The 20,059-nt window shown below is 36.0% G+C and overlaps 1 protein-coding gene across 1 annotated transcript in view; it reads left to right on the forward strand.

The window, feature by feature from the left end:
* The window catches only part of dcma (decima), an 84,466-nt gene extending 64,750 nt beyond the window's left edge, over positions 1-19,716 (forward strand). Inside the window, exons 2-5 of the mRNA XM_028320588.1 lie at positions 7,135-7,301; positions 13,176-13,309; positions 14,987-15,169; positions 17,855-19,716. Coding sequence (XP_028176389.1) covers positions 7,135-7,301; positions 13,176-13,309; positions 14,987-15,169; positions 17,855-17,973 — 603 coding nt within the window. The 3' untranslated portion in view covers positions 17,974-19,716. The remainder of the gene's footprint in view (positions 1-7,134; positions 7,302-13,175; positions 13,310-14,986; positions 15,170-17,854) is intronic.
* Positions 19,717-20,059: the final 343 nt, after the last annotated feature.

A 20,059-nucleotide genomic window follows, 5' to 3' on the forward strand; every position in this document is an offset into this window, starting at 1 on the left:
CTAACAGATGTGTCTCTACAGGTAAACACAGCTTACACACAAAATAAAAACTTGACGACCGAAAGCTCAATACCAAAAAATTAAGTTTAAAATAACAGTTAACAATTTCATTTCACTTATATAAACACATCTTGAAAGACCACCACTCTCACACCATGAAAGATGTCAATGTGACTATCCTTTAAATCGTTACCACACATAGTAAGCAAGAGTTTAATAAATAGATAACTATCAATATATTAGGTAGAGCCCCTATTCTGAAGTGTGAAAGTTAACAACAACACTTTGCCAGTCGTTTGTAGCACTCCACGCATTTCCACTCAGACACAGTAGTTGGCAGCAAAGTTTACAAAACTGTTTCTCGAATCTCGCCCCATGCCGCACTGAACGACTGACGCCATCTTCAAACTCAAATACACCAACTTTGCAATGCTCTCAAAGTTCATTTGTTTCTGATAGTTTGTTAATGGCCGCTTCGTTCGCTTTATTTTTGCCTGCAACATTTTTTTTTACAACGAGAAAGTTCTTGCCTTGTATCTCACCAGATAGTAGTGATGAACAGGCCGAAGGTGGAATCGAGCTTCACCCGGAATCCTCAACCTCAACATTATCTGTCTATGCTACACTTTGAATATCAGTGTCGGTATATTGTTGGGGCACCATGATTTTGTCAGTAGAAACGAGTTTTCCTGTAAAAGGTAGGTGGGCCGATTTTTGTGATGACCAGTGTATAATTCACACTATCCTTCCTCTTTTAGGTACACTTNCAATGTTGCCTTTTTCACACAGTTAGATTTAGACATAAAAAATTGCAAATTGCTACTATTTTACCCGACTTCAGCGAAGCCAAAAGGAAGGGTTATGTTTTAGCAGTTTGTTTATTTATTTGACCAAATCAAAAGACAGAGATAGTAAGAAAGGACGATAATCGATTTTAAAAGATTTGCATTTCTAGAGTTCAGTATGTGTTAGCTTTCATATCGGTTGTGCTTGTAATTCTTAGAACTTCAATAATAAAGAAGAAAGGCTACGTTTTAACTTCAAAAAATCACGTTTCCGAGGAATGCTCGATATTTCTATCATAATTCTAATCCAAGTATAAATGTCTAGTGACCTATAACCACTTAGTTGCCTTGAGAAGTGTTACAATATCAATCAGTCAGGCGCGCTGGTGCGTGCTAGTTTAACTCCAATAAGCCTCTCAGGATAGCCAAGACGACAGTCTCTTGCATCCACACCTGCCTACACATTGTTCATTTAACTTACATATAATTTTCCATTTATGACGTCTCATTTTCGCCAAGTTGTAGAATATTTTTTTCAGTTCATTAGTTACAAACCTAAAGTGCCTTGCACTACCCAATATTTTTACGTGAGTGTTTGTGTGTTCAATTAGTGCTAGTTTATCTATTCTATATTGACAACACTAGCTAATTAGAAACATGCAATATATCAAGCGTTGCAATATCGCCTACATCAGTGATTTTACGGTAGGTATTTATATTTTTATCGTTTCTATCAGATATTGAGAAGTCTATTGCAGAATATATGTATTTCACGGCTTCACGGTGTATGTAACTAAATACAAATACAAAAGATGGAATCGCGCACTGATGCGTAAAGTTTCACCCCCGTTGATGAAGGCATCAAAGACGTCAGCCGTTTTCTACTGCACATCCCACACATATTACACGTTCGCAAAGTGCAACTTTAATTTTAAAAAACTTTTACAAACATAATTTAATCTTTGTGACAACAAGTTATAAAAGAAATATTAAAAACTGTTGAGAATAGAAACATAATTTTATGTTGTACATACATTTATAGCACAAACAACATATTAAGATGTCTCAGAGTATAGCTTGATGCGCTGTATTCCGTACTTTGAACAACATTTTCCGTTGATACGTTATTATTTAATCATACTTTTAAGTAAAGTAACCAATTAGATTTAAAAGTTATGCAACTAATTCCGCAGAGAAATCTCGTGTAGCTTAAGATTTGTGTAACAACTACTGCTGATTAATTATGTTTGTGGTGAACTAAGTAAGTAAAGTTTGCAAATCTTTAAGGTATTTCCAGTAACCACAGTACCTACTTGCTTACTAACAAGAGTTTAATAAATTAAAATTATCACTTCACGGATTTTTGCAACAAAATCTTTTTAAAACGGTAAAAATTTCAACTCGGTTGCACGAGTCAGATAATCGAGTTTAATAAATTAGATAACTATCAATCTATTATATTGTAGAGCCCCTATTCTGAAGCGTGAAAGTTAACAACAACACTTTGCCAGTCGTTTGAAGCACTCCACGCATTTCCACTCAGACATAGTAGTTGGCAGCAAAGTTTACAAAACTGTTTCTCGAATCTCGCCCCATGCCGCGATGAACGACTGACGCCATCTTCAAACTCAAATACACCAACTTTACAATGCTCTCGAAGTTCATTTGTTTCTGATAGTTTGTTAATGGCCGCTTCGTTCGCTTTATTTTTGCCTGCAACATTTTTTTTTACAACGAGAAAGTTCTTGCCTTGTATCTCACCAGATAGTAGTGATGAACAGGCCGAAGGTGGAAGCGAGCTTCACCCGGAATCCTCAACCTCAACATTATCTGTCTATGCTACACTTTGAATATCAGTGTCGGTATATTGTTGGGGCACCATGATTGTGTCAGTAGAAACGAGTTTTCCTGTAAAAGGTAGGTGGGCCGATTTTTGTGATGACCAGTGTATAATTCACACTATCCTTCCTCTTTTAGGTACACTTTATTGATACAGTTTGTATGCGAAAGTGAGATTATTTATTGAAATTTCCATTCACAAAGTAGTTGTATTTGAGCTGAAGAATAACACCTTTCGGATCAGACTGGGTTATTTTAGATATACCTACTGTACCAATCTATAATCACGTTACAATCGCTATTTATACAATTTTTGTTTGTTTGTTTTTGTTTAGCTTACGAACGGAACAACAATAAACGCAATATTTTGGCAGGCAATGAGACCAATTGGCCCAATAAAAATGTGCTTATTCAGCATTAATACGAGCCTTTTTGCTTACTCTTACAGCCGCTATAAAGCTGAAATAAATAATTAAAGAGGTGAGAGTTCCGAACCACGGAGGCCATCCATTACTTTCCCACTATGATATTCCCTTTCGGGGTCCTGTGCAGGTTGCAATAGGTTGAATTTTAATCAGATTACTTCTCGCACCCCTCTCCCTCGTGTGTATAAAAAATGCACGTTCATTGATAAGGAGTGCTGAAAAATTCTGTATCTGCATATTTGTACGCAGAGTGAACTCTACGTTTGCCATGAAAATACGACGGTGCGTACTTGGCTGTAACTTTGCTCTTTAATATTTAATATCAATGCAAGTGTTCTCAAGGAACTTTATTGACCTGGTACCTTATAAGTTTATTAACAGTTGGCATATTCGCATAGTTAACGAAGCATCAATGCTAGTTACGTCTCCCTTATTAATGTATGTGACCTCAAACACTCGTGGTAAGCTTTGTCAACAAGCTAGTGTTCATTGTGTAGATAAGTACCACATGGGACATTAGGTACCACGAGTAAGTATATTAATTTGTTTTTTGTTCATTTATAAACTTGCAAATGGAAAATGCATTAACGTGTCTCTAAATTGCAGCATCTGTGTAAGACTACACGATAAATAAAGTTAAAGAAAAGTTTCCGAACAAAATTTCATATTGAAAACTCTGAGTTTTTAGGTGCCGCATATAATGGCATTCAAGCGAAAACATTTCTTATGTTGCAAATTGATATTAATTATTTTGGCAAATGGAAAACTTCGAAGATGACTGAGTTTGTGAAAAATATAAACATGATAAACTTTACAATATAATTAGCGAAAGCTTGATGCCGTGCATGCTTAATATTTTCAGATTTTTCATTTAAAGTCGCAGCAAATGGCATAAAAAGCGATGTGTAAGTATATTGCCGAATAAATGAGCAGCTTAATAGGTGTGTATCACGCCATCATTACTAAATAACTCCGTTGAACTCGTCACTTCTCCCACGTCTGTGCCATTGTATCGCTCCCTTTTTTACTTCGAATAAAGAAATTTGAGACAGAAGCTTTCCCAACGCGATAACTTCTCCGACCTCTAGAGAATGCAAAGTGCTATCTTGAGTTTCATTTCAAATAATAAAAGACGAACCAGTCCCATATCATTTTTCAGACTCGTAAATGTTCGGGCGTATTTCACGGACGCGTAAACCGTGTTTTTGATATTACAGCAAAACGACGCGCTGTCTGAGTTGATTCAAACTGGCTCGTTTGTCACAGCAAATACATTTCCTGTCGATCTCGTCTTTTAGATTTAGTACAGATTTAAATAGGTATCTATTTCGCACTGGTAAACGCTATTTAAACAAATGGAGGGATTTATGTTGCTGTGTATTTAAAAGCAGCTCAGCTTAATGTGTTTTCTGTATCGTAAATATTACATTGTAAAATAACGATGAAGCCATCGATCGATACGATGGATTAATTGACTGATAGCAGATATACATCCCTCAGCAGCTCACATAGATCCATTAGCGTCGAAACCAAATTTGTTTCAATTGCCTGTTTTGAAAATGGGTCACTCGTGTCGTCAAAGTTATGCAAAATAATACCCCGGCGGGTTCGATCGAGTAACGTAACGTGACAAATGAATTGATCATTTATATGTACGGCACTCTTTCGCCTAGTTACAGCTTGTTATGAACGACAGGCATGTGTTTCTGTCGGCTTTGCGAAGTACGTGTCGAAATATACGACCTTTTGCGATGGGCTGAGGTTTGTTCTACGAGTACTGACTCGATTCACATGTCTACATTTATTCGATCGTTTAGTCGTTCACTTACTGAACTTTAATAACCTCATTTCATATTCGATACTTTTTGAAAAAGTAACGGTTCAGTCAGGTAAATTATGGCGAAGCTACTACTTATACCCGTAGATAGTAGGTATTAGGTATTTATTTGTAAATTATGAGGTAGGCTAGAATCCTCTACTCACGATCTTTCCTGAATAAGAATCATCGATTTGCCTTATCCACGTCATGTCCCGAATATTTGTTGCAACAATCCTAGCACTCACGCGGTGATTCGTCATGTCACTATCGGGTTGCGTGTAAAATGGCAAATACCGCATTATAAATCATCGAAGGTGCGTACGAACAGTTATGTTTCGTACGTAAAATACGGCTCTTGTAAACCAAAAGTTTTGAAAAAGAAATACAAAAAAAATGTTTGTTTTCGCCGATTTGCGTAATATATTTTGGAGGAAAATTATGATTACAGGGAGTTTACACACCTCACATAATAATAATGTACGGTAATTTTGGATCCTTTTCGGTTTAATTAATTTATTTATTTTTGTAGTTAGCCTCTGACTTTCCCACCTGAAAGTCGTTATTAACCAAATGTAATTAATACCAGTAACACTCTAATCCCAACAAAGGCATATTATAAAATATTGTATTGAATTCTGATCAAATCACAGGCAGTTATTAGCGGCGTACACACGATTGTCCCTATCAATTTATACAATTGGTTCGTGTTTTTCACGAGCTGACATGCGTCGTTACATTTATCGGTCGATTAAGCACAGCTTTCCTACACAAAATTGATTACTAACGCAATCCGGTGTAGCGTGAACAGACTGATTATAGCTTGTACGCGTCTAATGCACACCCTTTTATTTGTTTATTATCGTACACATGATTTATAAGGTTGTAATGACAGCTAATTAGGCCATAATCACGCACATGTTTTTAATAATCTTGTACAGAAGACATCACTTCAAACTGTACATTTTTGTTGCAATATGGCTCCTATTACAACTGCAGAAGAGGCCACAGTGATTAGCTTGACGTGCTGTTGGCTGTACATTTAATGGAGCCCACCTTTTCTTAGATTTTTTTCGGATTTAGTTGCCCCCATTCAGTAGGTCCAAGTAAACCCATTAACTAAGTAAGTCCTCGTTCGTTTCAATCCTTCGCTTTTGTCCCTTTACATTGCCTAGATTTAGCTTTTTTCATTCGAGTCAAAGAGGATTCTAAAATATTGATCTTTTGTACGAAATTGGAAACGGCTAAAATAAAGAGAGCAAACAATGAATAGGTTAGCCCGGCTTTTCATCTCCCAATACAAATCAAACGGGGAGATACTCGTTGCTCGTATTGCGTTTTGGATATTAAGCCTAGATTTGTACTTTGTGTTGTAAATATTAAAGTAGAAAATAATGTTTGTTGGTTTCTTTTCAAAAATACTAAAATAATCATTAGGAAGGAACTACGTGATAGTAATGTAATAGCCAATAAAGCTTACATCCAGCTTAAAAATTTGAAATAAATGCTGCTAAGGTGCCGGCATAGTAGAACAGGAAGACTCCCATTTTTCATGTGGAAGTCTTAAAAGGCAACTTTTAGGGACTAAATCGCGAATGTTAGGCATCACCCTGGCCAGTGCGGGAAGTGTAGGCTAATCCTCTATTTACCTCTGAAAATACAAATGTAGTCGTATCGAATGCGTTAACGATCGAAATAGTAAGAAAATACGTTCTGTGTGCTTACCATGAGTTTACGTTAGGTGTGCTCGCTAGCGACTGCGTAAAAAAATGACATTTAAATGTATGACATATTGTGCAGCGCCCCTAGCGGCTACTTTCAAGAAATAAAATCTTCATATAATTTTTTGACGTATTCGCTAGCGAGCTCACCTAACGTAAACTCATGGTAGGCACACTGGTCTCGAAGTCCAAAGTTTTTCGTGCTAGTGGTACTGGTATTTTAAAACCACTATCACTAGCACTTTGGCGCAATGTAAAATCTCTGGCAATGGCACCTCTCTCTGGGACTCAATGGAAAATGATGATGAAATTATGCTGCAGTAGAGACTAAGGCTTAGTTGCACCAACTTACTTTCACCGTAACTTTAACAATAACCGGTCCTTTTTGTATGGAGTTTGACAGATTTTTAACGTTTGTCAAAGTTAAAGTAAAATGTTGCAACCCAGCCTAAATGACTCTATTTATAATCATGACGAAATACCCTATCTTCTTCCTACATCCAACCATTTTTTGCATAGTAAATAGAGTTTTTCTTCTTTGTCCCCAGCTAATAACCGAGATCAACGTCCAACTGGCGTTGTTCCGGGACCTGCTGATCCACATCGGGCAGTCGCATGACTGCCCGGAGTTGCGCGAGCGCGTGCGCCGCCTGCGCCGCGCGTGCGTGGAGGCCACGAAGCAGACCAGCCAGCTCGTGCTGCCTAACTGTAAGAAGTAAGTGATATAATGGATATTCTAACTTAGGCCCAGTTTTTTGATTCACAGATGCCAAATGACAAGTGGTTAAATATCAGAAAAAAATGTTTTGCTTTGTTTAGCTTGACTTTTAGTACATTTTTTAACTATTAGTTTACATTTTGTTAATATTTAACCATTAGTAGCAAAATTTAACAATTAGTTATTTTAACCATGAATCAAAAAACTGGGCCTTAGAGTGAGGAATTCCCCAACAAATTGTTACAAACGTAACTAAGGCTGGGTTGCACCATCTTACTTTAACTTTGACAAACGTCAAAAATTTGTCAAATTCCATACAAAAAACGCCGGTTATCGTTAAAGTTACGGTCAAAGTAAGGTGGCGCAACTCAGCTTGAGTATGAATAAAATATTTTTCTGTTTTTATATTTTTGGTAATTTATGCATTGCTCTCTAGTCCCAAACTAAGCAAAGTTTAATGTAGGTAGTGGTACTGTTGTAAACTATACAGCATACTTTAATGGCTCTTAAATACATAACTAAAAAATGTATGCATACGTTGATGCATAAAAATTTAAAATTAAGCGGGGAGTAATTTGTGACGCCACCTAAGTACTGTGCCAAATCGTCATATTGGATAAGGTTAAGTACGTAATAAACTTCGCCCGAGTAGATTTTGGTGGCCTTTCCAAAAAAACTTTTCCCAGCGCGCTGCGTCCCATCCCACCCAACACAGTCGTAAAATGTAAGCTCTTCTGAAACACTTTTTTCATACCATTTATATCAATTTTCATTAAGGGTCCATTAAGGACTAACTAAACAAAATATAGTGATGGGAACGGAAGGTGAGAATTGTCCCGTATGTCTATGAACACTTGTTGGCAACGACAGTGTCCCCGATCCTCTGACCAGCGATATACGTAGAGAAGCACGTGCCTGGTGAGTTGGAAAAAACGTGACAGAGCACTGTAAATAGCTAAAAAATATCCTACATCGTAGAACTCATTAGTGGAATGACTTATCACCATGGGTGTTAAATACCTATCGAATAAAACATTTGCGGTCTTTAAGAATAACGCGGGCGAGACTTTCTATAAAAGAAAAGAGGCATCGACAACTGTTTTGATGTTGAATTTTGTGTAACCATTCATTATGAGATCTTATAAAATTATGTTTGTGCTTCTTTAGAATTTAAAAATGTGACCTCATTTAGTGATGGTCAACTCGAGTACCTAACTCGAGTTAACTCGAGTTGGGCGTAACTCGAGCCCACTCGAGTTGAATTCTCTCTGACTCGAGTTCGTAAACTGTATGGAACCGACAGAAACTGCCGGTTATTGTTGTAGATTTTTGTGTTTTATGTTCTGTTTTTGAAAAATGCCGGGTCCTAAAAGAAAATCTTTAGTTTGGGACGTATTTGAATCGCCGGAGAGTGGACGCGTTGCGTGTAAACAGTGTTCAGATTCATTCAAATATATTGGAAATACGATCACATTATTAAACCACATTAAAAAAAAGCATCCTAATGTTGCCATCGAGGAAAGTCAGAGTTCATTATCAACAATGAAAGTACCTAATATGAGTACTTCGACTGATTCATCGCAGTTACTTGTATTGACAACCACATTGGATGTTGAGCCTCCTCAAAAAAGGTTAAGGCACACTCAAACCCGTCACTGTGCCAAAAAAAATAACGCTTCTGGTATTAACGCTTTAATTAATTTGATAGTAAAAGATTTGTAGCCATTCACATAGTGGAAAATTCAGGTCTAATTTTTTTAACTAAGTATTAATGCGAAGCTGAGGGATTAAACTGGTAAAAATAAATAAAAAACATTCACTTGTCCACCCAGTTAACTCGAGTTACGTAACTCGAGTTCAACCCGAGTTATGTGGATTTTAACTCGGGTTAAATCGAGTTTTATTTTTTACGAGTTGGCCCATCATTAACTCATTTGTTACCACCCTCCCGATAGAAGTTTGTGTCTTCCGGTCATATTACCGTAGTAGGTACTTTCACGAAAATCCTTTTTATTCAACTTCCTTTTTTCTTTCTTTCCTTATTAATTTATTTCGTGTTCAAGGAAAATATAAAATAAGTAGTAGGCTGAAATATTTACTGGAAAGTTACCTACTTCACTTAAGTACTCGTACAAGCTAAAAATTTGTGAAAATGCAAAACATAAAACTTTCTCGGTGTGATCTAGACTCTAGAGATGTAAATACTTTTGCTTTATATTTACATTACTTATAACAATGATGAACTGAAATCAATATTTGTATTAATCCTTCTTACCGATTATTGCGGACAACGCCCAATTTGCCAGTACTTACATTTTTATGAGTCGGCATTAATGGGTTTTCAATCGCCAAAAATTGTACCTACAAGGTATTGAAAATGTTCAGTTACTGGCCACATGGCAACAGAACCAATGTTGGTATCTGAAATATTTTGGTTATTTAGACGTAGAGAAAAGCCGAACACACGCTCAATCGCACCTCTCCCGGGCCCGAATAGATGTCCAGGTTTAGACAAATGCTCTTTCACTACTGATAAATGGCCGCCCGTTTTCACACAAAATAAATAGAAATAAAACTGGGATAAAAAATAAAAGTTCAGTCAATATACTATTGTAGATTTGTGTAAGTATATTTGTTTCGCGGTGTAAAAAAACAACGAATAGGTACTTTCGAAGTAAAATATGAATGATACATTTTTAGATATCCGATTCGCACTTTTTTTCCACCAGTAGGCCTAAGATGCGCGCCGCGATAAGCGGTTATCACGCGGTATCAAACTCCATTTTATAGATTTTGTCCATACATTTTGACGTCGATAAAAGTTATCACGGCGCGCATCTTAGGCCTACTGGTTGGTTTTACTAAATGGAACAAATATTTCATTGATATAGGTAACAATCGGACCGTGGACCGTTTACATTTACATTAATATGAAATGAAACTATAAAAAGTACAGATACAGATAATAAAAGTAATAGTTTCCAAACGCAAATGAAATAGCTAAGTAAGTACCTACTCAGAGGCGTTAGACACAACACGTGAATGTACATATGAAATGAGTAGCCATGAAAGTTATATTTGTTTGGCCAACTCTGGGGTTACCAAAGGTGAACTCGTAAAACTACTAACAGATTAAATTTGGCTTTTGAACTAACCCCTGCCGTGTTTAGTCAAACTTACTATTAATATAGACGTGTAAAATTATTAATATCTCATTACGATTAACCGGATAGTTTTGATTGGATGCTTATTGAGTTAAAATTTTGTGTTGTTGTCGGGTCGAAGGTTCTTCAGTTTTAATCACTATAGTCCCTTTGACAGCACATCAGATTACACCTTTTGTTGTAAAATAGCACCTAAGTATTGTGACTTTATAAAATGCCTCAATGTACAGGTAAAATCTTTATTTAGTTTGGAGATTAGTACCAGTTTGATTACGAAAACCAGGTATTTAAAATGAAAGTTTTAAAAGGTTACGTAAAGTTTTTTTGGTGCACCTCAGTCATTAAAAACCCAACTCCATAATCTTTAGAATTCGGATTCGACACACGCAATATTTTGTATAGGTACGGCGACGAATGTGCAGCGAAGTACTCGTACTGTAGCAACGGAAACTGCCGGTTCAGTCGACAAATTGTGTTCGTCGCTTTCATGTAACTTGAGTAGATTCCTCGTACCCAATTATTTGCATTTCAAAAGGCAAACCAGTCCTCTCGGAAGTAAATCCGAAAGAGAACTAATTACGGCACGAAAAGTTCCACCTTTCACCGTATCCTGTCGATGTGACGTAATTCAACAAACTAATAAATTCCAGTAACGAAATCGCGGATGACGAGGGCCATTGAGCTCTATTTTAATTCTTTTGCCTTCCGATTTGTTGGGCAAACCCTTATCCTTTCAAAAAAATTAAGCAATCATTCATTTTATCGGTTAAATACTTTTCGAATCATTTTTCGTTTTACATCTATGTTTTACCACAAAAGAGCAAGATTGTGTAATTTTCAATTTCAATCTTGCTATTAGTAGCTTATTCAAATAATAGCACCTAAAGTACACACGACAATATAACTTCGTAACTAGTGATGCCCAATTCGATGAAAACTAAATGTTATATTATTATTGTGTTCTATGACAACAGTACTATAACTTTACATAGTTCGCAGGGCTTGACCACATTTCGCCGAAATTCAAGTGGCCAATACTTAATAGGTCGATGACGAGTGGTTGACAGTTCAATCCAGCTTCGGTTTGTTTCAGTGGGCGATACATAATTAAGTCGAAATTTATATTAAGAGTACCTATAAAATAGATATAATATGAGTAGTTCTTCATTTATCTAAGTTATTAAGTACTTTTTTAGTTCCGCATACAGAACAAAGATCGAAACTCTATACAATTTCAAGCTATTAATCTATATAATTGAGGCTATTGATTGATAGAATTTCTATAAAGAGACCAATCACAGCATACAACCTATAACAGAGCTTGAATCGAGTTCTGAGTATTGTTTTGTAATACGGATCTGAGAATACCTACTTAATGGTGATTAACAATTGTATTGCAATAGATTTATATGAAAACAAATATAAAAATTATATGAGGGCAAACTTGTGAATAAAAAAGCTAAGCCTAAACCGTAGACATACTTCATCCACAAGACGCACTTCAGCACACACGAAGTGTATCTTTTACTCATATTTTGTACAGCGGCCCATCAGACTACATATTTTTGTTAAAAAATAGTACCTATTGCAACTACATAAGACACCATAGTCTATACCTTGATGTGCTGTCGTCTGTACATTAGGTATGTTTGAAGGTAAAACATTGCTGATTTAATATCAACCGCTCGTGCCTACCTATATCATCTCGTCTCACATATTTCTATTTACGATATTACTTCGTTGTAAAACACAGGAATGTTTTCAAGCGCCGTTGACACGTTTATTGAAAATAATATTATCAAGAATTATTCAAATGTGTGTGTGTTTAATGCTGTGACTATATTCTGCGATGGGTACAAGAAAAGTGATCACAGAGAGAGACTCATTCTTACTGACAATCAAGTCAGTTATGTTTAATGTCATAAAATTGGGATAATCCATTGCTTTTTATATCTACTAAGATAATACATACAATCAAATAGGCATATTATAAATACCTATTTATAATATAATATTATAAATACCTATTTATAATATGCCTATAGGAACCCGATCGCGTGGCAGGTCACCAATGCGCTGGACCGACCAAGTGAAAGCAGCAGTGGGAGACGGCTTATGTGACTGCACCAGACAGTCTGCCAATAGAGAGAGATGGAGGGAGATCGTGCGGAGAGTTGTATCCGCCTCTACAACCGATGTGTACAACGCCTCAACGTGACCACGACCGCTCTGCCAAGAGCATAACGAATAATAAGAAGAAATACCTATTTATTCAATGATTATTGACTCCGCTATTGAGATCTGTCGACGCGTTCAAGTAACATCCGAATTCCAATTCGTATACGAAGCTTCGCAAATAAGAGCGGACACGTCTCGTGATTCGTGACCGTAACTCGATGTTTGGTAGTTTTTCAAACACAGAATCCATTAACTAAAACTAGATTGCTTAGGGTCCAAATGTGTACAAGAGTATCGACTGCCTTGATTTAACTTTCAAAGAAAAACACTAATTAGTTTTTGATTACTCATACTCGTATGTATTGACAGAATGAAACCATAAAGCGTAGATGTATGTCCGAAAATCGATCTTGTAGGCTGATAGTGTAGGGCCTGATATTGTTTCAAATAGCTTTGGAAAAAGGGAAATCGTTCACGTCTTTGTTGGCAGGTCTACAAGTAATAAGCAGTTATGTTTATTTGTTGGCAGGTCCACGAGCGAAGGGTGCTCCGAGCAGCCACAGATGGTGCTGCTCTACTTTATGGCGCAGCTGCTTCTGAGGGAACTGGCCAAGTGCCATCGGCTGGTCCAACTCGTGCCCATGGATATGACGTCATATTATGGTATGCCCTACAACTGTCACTTTCTACTATGAATTTCATTATCAGCCCAAAATTCACTTTTATGAGAAATGTCTGCACGAAAGGCCTAGGAATCTTTAGGTGAAGATGATGATGAACATCTCTTATCTAAATTACTACGGTCTCTATAACCAAGACTGTGATTTCCACTAAAAGAAATAATTTAACAATTAGCAGCAGCCATAATACCTATTTTTTCAATTGCATAGGTATCTCTTGAAACAGCATTATGTTACATCTAACAAATATGGGAATTGAAACGTCATAAAGCATTACCTAATCGGCTTTTACAAACGATAGTGTTTAAGTGAACATTATGTTGATGCCAATAACAAATTAATAGCTTAACGAGGAACGTCATTATGATGCTGAATTTCTGACGATGTCGCAACGTGGCAGCGATTGATATGCATATAATACGACGTGGCTAATCAAATTAGGTGCTGTCATAGTGCGTAGGTAGATTGAAGACCCCGAGATAGGTACTTAATATGTCATCTAAGTTCGGCCCCGAACATTCAAAGCTACCAAGTAGCTCTTGTTACCCAATTTCACAGGATGCGTTAAATTTTCAACAGCGCCCCCATTTAGAAGCGGTTCCAGCTTACATTGTTACAATTTTACTGGTGGCTTGTCTAGATACCTGAATACAAAGGTAGAAACTGGAGTTTATTCTTTATTTCGTGAGCAATTTGTTCCGAAATTAAGGCAACCAAAATACCAGCGAAACGGTCGACACAATTGGTTTTTAATATCGGAAACACAAAAATGCACCTGCGTATTGGTTTTGTAATTGTCACGTGCCCTAATACTTTATTCTGGAGCTTTGTATGTGTTCTTCGTAATACAAAAGGCGACGATTATGTGCAAATACTCCATTTTAATTATACCCATGGTATCTTGAAGGTACATGCATGTTTAATTTCATCCGACGGCTGAAAAATGTTTCTTGTCTGACAAATGGGTTTACTTTGCCCTAGGGAGGTTTTGCGGAGGCCATATAAAAAAATATGGTACTTACGTAAACAGTGGAACAAACATTTTTTGTTGGTAGCTGGCTAAAACAACAGACATGGCATTCCGGCGAGGCAACGTAAACTTTTTATTTTAACTTGGATATCAGTCATGGTTCATTTTAGCCCATAATCCAGTTAAGCTTTTTGGCTAATACCAACGTTAACTAGCCTGAATCGTTTCATATGAAAAAACTTATAAGAAAGCGATACTAAACCTGTTTAGAAGCTACAAACGTATTAACTACTTGTTATGTGTTGATAAAAACAATTTCCTAACAATGTATCCATCAGTTTAGCCACCAACAGAAGCTCAACAGTCCGCAGCATAGTTTATTTTACTTTGTATTTACTAGGTACGAACGACCGGTGTGAAACGATTTCTTTGTGTTCTTCACACCTGTGCTAACATCTCAATATTGCCTTGTTCAATTTTATACATGATGAAAAAACCGCATTAATTTTCATATTTTTAAAGACTGGTCCTTAATCATATCATATCACCAAAAATATGGCGAGCAGTGCAGTTTTTATGGATTAAATCATGTGAAAAAATTAAGTTTCACAAGAACTAAAAAGCTCTCTTGNATCTCTTGTCTTGACGTCATACAAGAACATTAATTTTAACTAAACATTCTTCTAACAGAAAATCGAGCGGGCCCGTCGAATTTCGGAAACGTCATCAGTCAAATTCTGCTGTGCAAGCAGATCACGCCTGACTTCAACCAAGAGGAGCTGTGCAGCATCGCCAAAGACACGCAGGAGATCACCAGGATAGTCAACGACATCCAGGAGTACCTGCCGCAGCATGAAAGCCTCAACCATTTAGGTATTGTATTAATAAGATTCATTTTTATGACAGAATCTACTTACACTGTACACCATTTTGCGATCTCTTACAATGTGTATTGTGTAAGTAAGTAGCTTTAAAAGTAAGGTGTATGCGAGCAGCTAATGTCTGAAGATGTCATGAACTTGTATTACACCTTCTGGTGTTATGACTATAAAACGAATTTTATGATAAAACAACAACATAATTTTCATTTACAAACAATGCCAATGCACGCGTAAAATTTTACGCAGAATAAAAATATAATGATTTTATAAGACAGAATAGAGATATCAGTTTAGCAGTAGATAAGTAATAGTGGTTCGTAATAAAGCCACCACTATTTTAACGACTCGCGTTCGCCATAATGCTTGCAATTTCAACGATAATGTTAGTACCGATTAAACGCATCACATATGAGATAACCTAATAAGTTAATAGCAAATGCAATAAAGATCCCAGTAGGATATTTTCAAACTAGTATGCAGTTTCAGCATACCTAATCGACATGAAAATACTTGACTCTACAAGATTACAAATTGATTAAATTAAATTAATTTGCAAGCAATGGAAACCAGTACACCAAAGCTTAATTTTGATCGTGGATGGCATTATAAAAGTAATAAATACATGGCTTAAAATTAGGTGTTTATTGCATATTGGTGGAACGATTAAGGTTTTCTTCTTTGTTCTCTATTATTAATGGACAAGTTTGTAAGTTCCACACCAATTAGCAATCTTGCAGACAAACTTTGCTCACAGAACACCAAACCGTCCCTATAGTGATGTGCAAAAAATATGAAGTATTAATAATATTGAGCCGGTTTAGTCTTCATTGTGTTCCAAGAAATAAATCTTATTTTAAGAATTCCTAGAATCTGTGGACATTTACCTATACATTTAGGCGTGTTCGTTTGCTCAATAAAATTGATTTTCTATCAGGCATGTGTGCTATGCTTAGCAACACGTATATCGTATTAATCACGCATAACACGCCTAAATACTTAATTCGGCGAGTTAAACACGCATTACGGGTAACGAGCTGTGACCTGGTTGGTTTAATAGCCTAATTGAAGCAAGGAACTTCGAATTACTTACCAAATCCTAATGCCGGCTTGAACCCGTTAAATGAGTTGAAACCCGACACGCAAGATTAACTCATTCTAGCTGGAACACAATGTGTGTATATGAAATATTCATGATTGTAGTATTCACAGACATTTACTATGAGGTCTCATAGTGCACGTGGACGCATACTTAGGGTGACACACGAACTGTGAGTTCCATTTGCTGCTTCACTTAAGCAAGCATCGTTTGTTATTACGAGTGTAAGAGTAACTATTTTATACATGATCAAGTAACAAATCTGAAATGTTTATTAATTACTTAGATACTTTACATAAATGAAACATTATAGGCCACGTTTCACCCATAGCTATGTATCTGCAGCTGGCGTTTTGATTTTATCATCTTTCGTATGAATGGAAGGGTTTACGTAAAGCCTCCGCCAATCTACTATCTCGTGTTTCACACATCAATTCACCCCAGATGTCGCCTATTCTATTTATACGACTTGTATAAACTAATATCCTACCCTCTTGCCCTTGTTTGTATTCCGTTAAGGATATGTGGTTTTCACGGCAAACCTAACCATTATCAGCGTTTTGATCTCTTCATCCGGCTCCTGTGATATTCTACGAGGTATAAATCCGAGTGCTGCCCCGGGATCCTTAATTACTCGTAATTATCAATGCCAGCGCGCGTTACATTACACACATAATAACAAAGGAAGGAGGGCCCATTTACATAAAAGGATTACGGGATTTGCGCCTCGTCCGCGTCTTTCAGCACATTAAGAACACTCTGCGGGGAAAAATACTCTTTATCCGACACACTCGCGTCGACTTTTACAAATGTTTGTAATTATCATTTGCTCGGTTAACAGAATTTTTCAGTAGCTCTTCACACAATTACCCGCGCTGCAGGCACTCAAGCATATAATATTTCGCGCTTTGTTCTCGCTTATTTATAATGCAGTCTGAATTGCCAACTTAATTTCTGACTTTGTTGTGGCATTTATTTACTTTTACACAACTGAGCAATTTCTTTGTTAGTTCATTGTGTTAAGAAAAATTTTAGTGTAGGTTTAATTACTGTAAAACTGTATTTTCCTGTTAGCATAACTTATTTCATGCCTGTATAAATCACACATAGCCTGCGTGACTCCGAAATGAACCCAAACTGAAATTATCCGTGATAACATCTATGTCATACTTTGACACAAAACGTGTTTCATTTCACGTGATATTTTAATTCTGACACAAACTGTTCCATTGTTTCGTAGTCACGTTATACGGCTAGGCTTGTGTCCTGATGACAAAATGTGTTACCAATTTTAAAATAAATAAAATGGTACTTGCAAATGCCTATGATACCAGGTGGAATTGTGTATCGCAAACTGAATATTTATAACAGTAAAAATAAATTCACTGTTCAAAATTGACTGCTCTACAATAGCTTTTATGAAGGTAACTCATACGTTTAATGTATGTATATATGCTGAGGTAACCAATAATATCATTTTCTTTTCCGTCTCAATGTTCTACATCCCGCTCCTTCGAAGGCAGCATCAAGTTAACTAAATGTTATCCGGACAAATCGTGTTAACCCCTGATCTTGTTTCAGAGACGAACGTTGCGCTGAAAGGTGACGACGTTAGCGGCCTATGGAGGAACAAAAGGCGGGGCTCCATGTACAAAGGCATGGGAGTGCTTTGTTGTGTTTCGAGGCCCAACTACCTCTGAGGGTGACGAGGCTCGCCGACGCGGCGGCCCAGCATGCACACGGACTGATCCCCATCTGTGAACGTGCTTACCTATTCCGAAAACTAAAAACGTGTTCAGTGAAGTTTAGGCCACGAGAACTCTATGACTACAGAATCAGTATTCCTAGGTAGTGAGTCCGCAGTGAACACTGCACGTATTTGTGTATAATACACATAAATTAGCCGAGTTAAGGTTAAAGTTAATTAATTACGACAATTTGTCACAGGATTGGACACCAAGTTAGAAGATATAAATTAAACAATCGAATGTTCAAACTACCATCAGACATATTTTTTGTAATCAACGCCAATGAAAGTTTGGAATATTGGAAAATTTGATTTACAATGCGTGAGAGTATAAATGAAAACAGATTACATGAATATTTATATCAGAGTAGTGGAACGCGCTCGTGATTCGGGCGTACTAGTACTTAGTACATTATATACGCCCAAGTATAGTACATATTAAGTGATATAATAGTGGATGTATGCATGTTTGTACGAGTACGCTGTACAGAATAGTAAATGAAAGGGTCCATTGTTTAAATTAGACGATAAATATCTAACGATGGTGGAGATTCAAGTATGTACAGTAATCGCCAACTGCGCGTAGTTCAATTGATATGTAGGTAGCTATTAATTATAATGAGTATACTAAAATCAATAATTAATTATACACCTAATTAGAAAGAGTTATTGTGAATTGCCTGGAATGGGATCAATTGCGTTTAAGTAGAATTAAATTGAAATTGTTATATTTCTTTGCACAATATCTCATAATTCCTTTATTTTACCACCATTTGACTCCAATTACTTTAAGATATTAATAACGGCCATTGTTTTAGTCGTAGATCTTCTTGAATACGTTTTTATACTTCTGTATCTATATGCCTTATCTTTATTATTTTAGCTCAAAATTTTTAAACTGATAATTATTAACTATAACACATATAAAATAATAAATTTAAAAAGACTTAGGTTAAATTAGAAACATAATGATCTTCATCACATTATTATCAGCACATATAATTTTAATTAGACTGAAAAAAATTGTTAAACTTGTTGAACACGAGGTATACCATGCAAGTTTTCATCAAACTAGATACATTATTATGTTAAACATATGTGTTTATTATACCATTTAATAGATAGTTTTTTTATACATAAAAAGTTAATAAATAAAGTTTACCAGCATCTAAATACACCCGAACAAAGCTAGTAGGCAAGTAATATTTTTTAATCAACCCTGCAGCGAAAGCCTCGTAGTGAGCGTCCATTGCCGCAGTTAACGTGTGGGGTTTAAAAATAACCTCGTAAAGGTCAATTCTATTAATTTATTTTTTAAAAGCAATAATGCTATGCTTTATTGTTGCAATTGTGATAATAAACAATAAACTATTAGGCTGAGTTGCACCATCTTACCTTAACTTTGATAAACGTCAAATATCTGTCAAATTCCATACGAAAAGCACCGGTTATTTGTTAATGTTACGGTTAAAATAAGTTGATGCAAGCCTTAGAAATACAAAGTCTAGACCGATGGTAATACCTATTCAAAATCCCCAATTTTCGACTTTGATCTGATAGAAGTGAAAAAATGAGAGTTAGGATATATGCACATTGAACTCTACGATAGAGGCATGTATTTTCGTTTATTAATTACTTCTGTATTAACAATAACTACCTAAACAAACAAAAATAAATCGCAACACAATCTAAAAACCGAAACCTGTTTCAATTATTCTTTTTTTATAAAAAAAAACAAATATAAAAATTAATTAAATAATAATTGGTTTGTTTTGAAATGATTGTTTGCAGTATTCGTTAAAAAATATTGTTTCCTATTAAATTATTACAGAGATTTAAGCTGATATGGCCTAAAAAAATAAAAATTAATAATACTATTTATTCTAGTCAATTACATAACGCCCGCAGTGTATTATTAATAATTTAATATTGTGTTTATTAATGTTAAGATATTCAGTATCTTATCATAGTAATATATTTACTAAGCTATTTATAAACAATGTCACAGCAAAGTAGACGACATTAATAGAAGGTTATGA

This window comes from Ostrinia furnacalis, unplaced genomic scaffold (genome assembly GCF_004193835.3).
Source record: "Ostrinia furnacalis isolate ACB-3 unplaced genomic scaffold, ASM419383v2 OfSCF7395, whole genome shotgun sequence".
Lineage (NCBI taxonomy): Eukaryota > Metazoa > Arthropoda > Insecta > Lepidoptera > Crambidae > Ostrinia > Ostrinia furnacalis.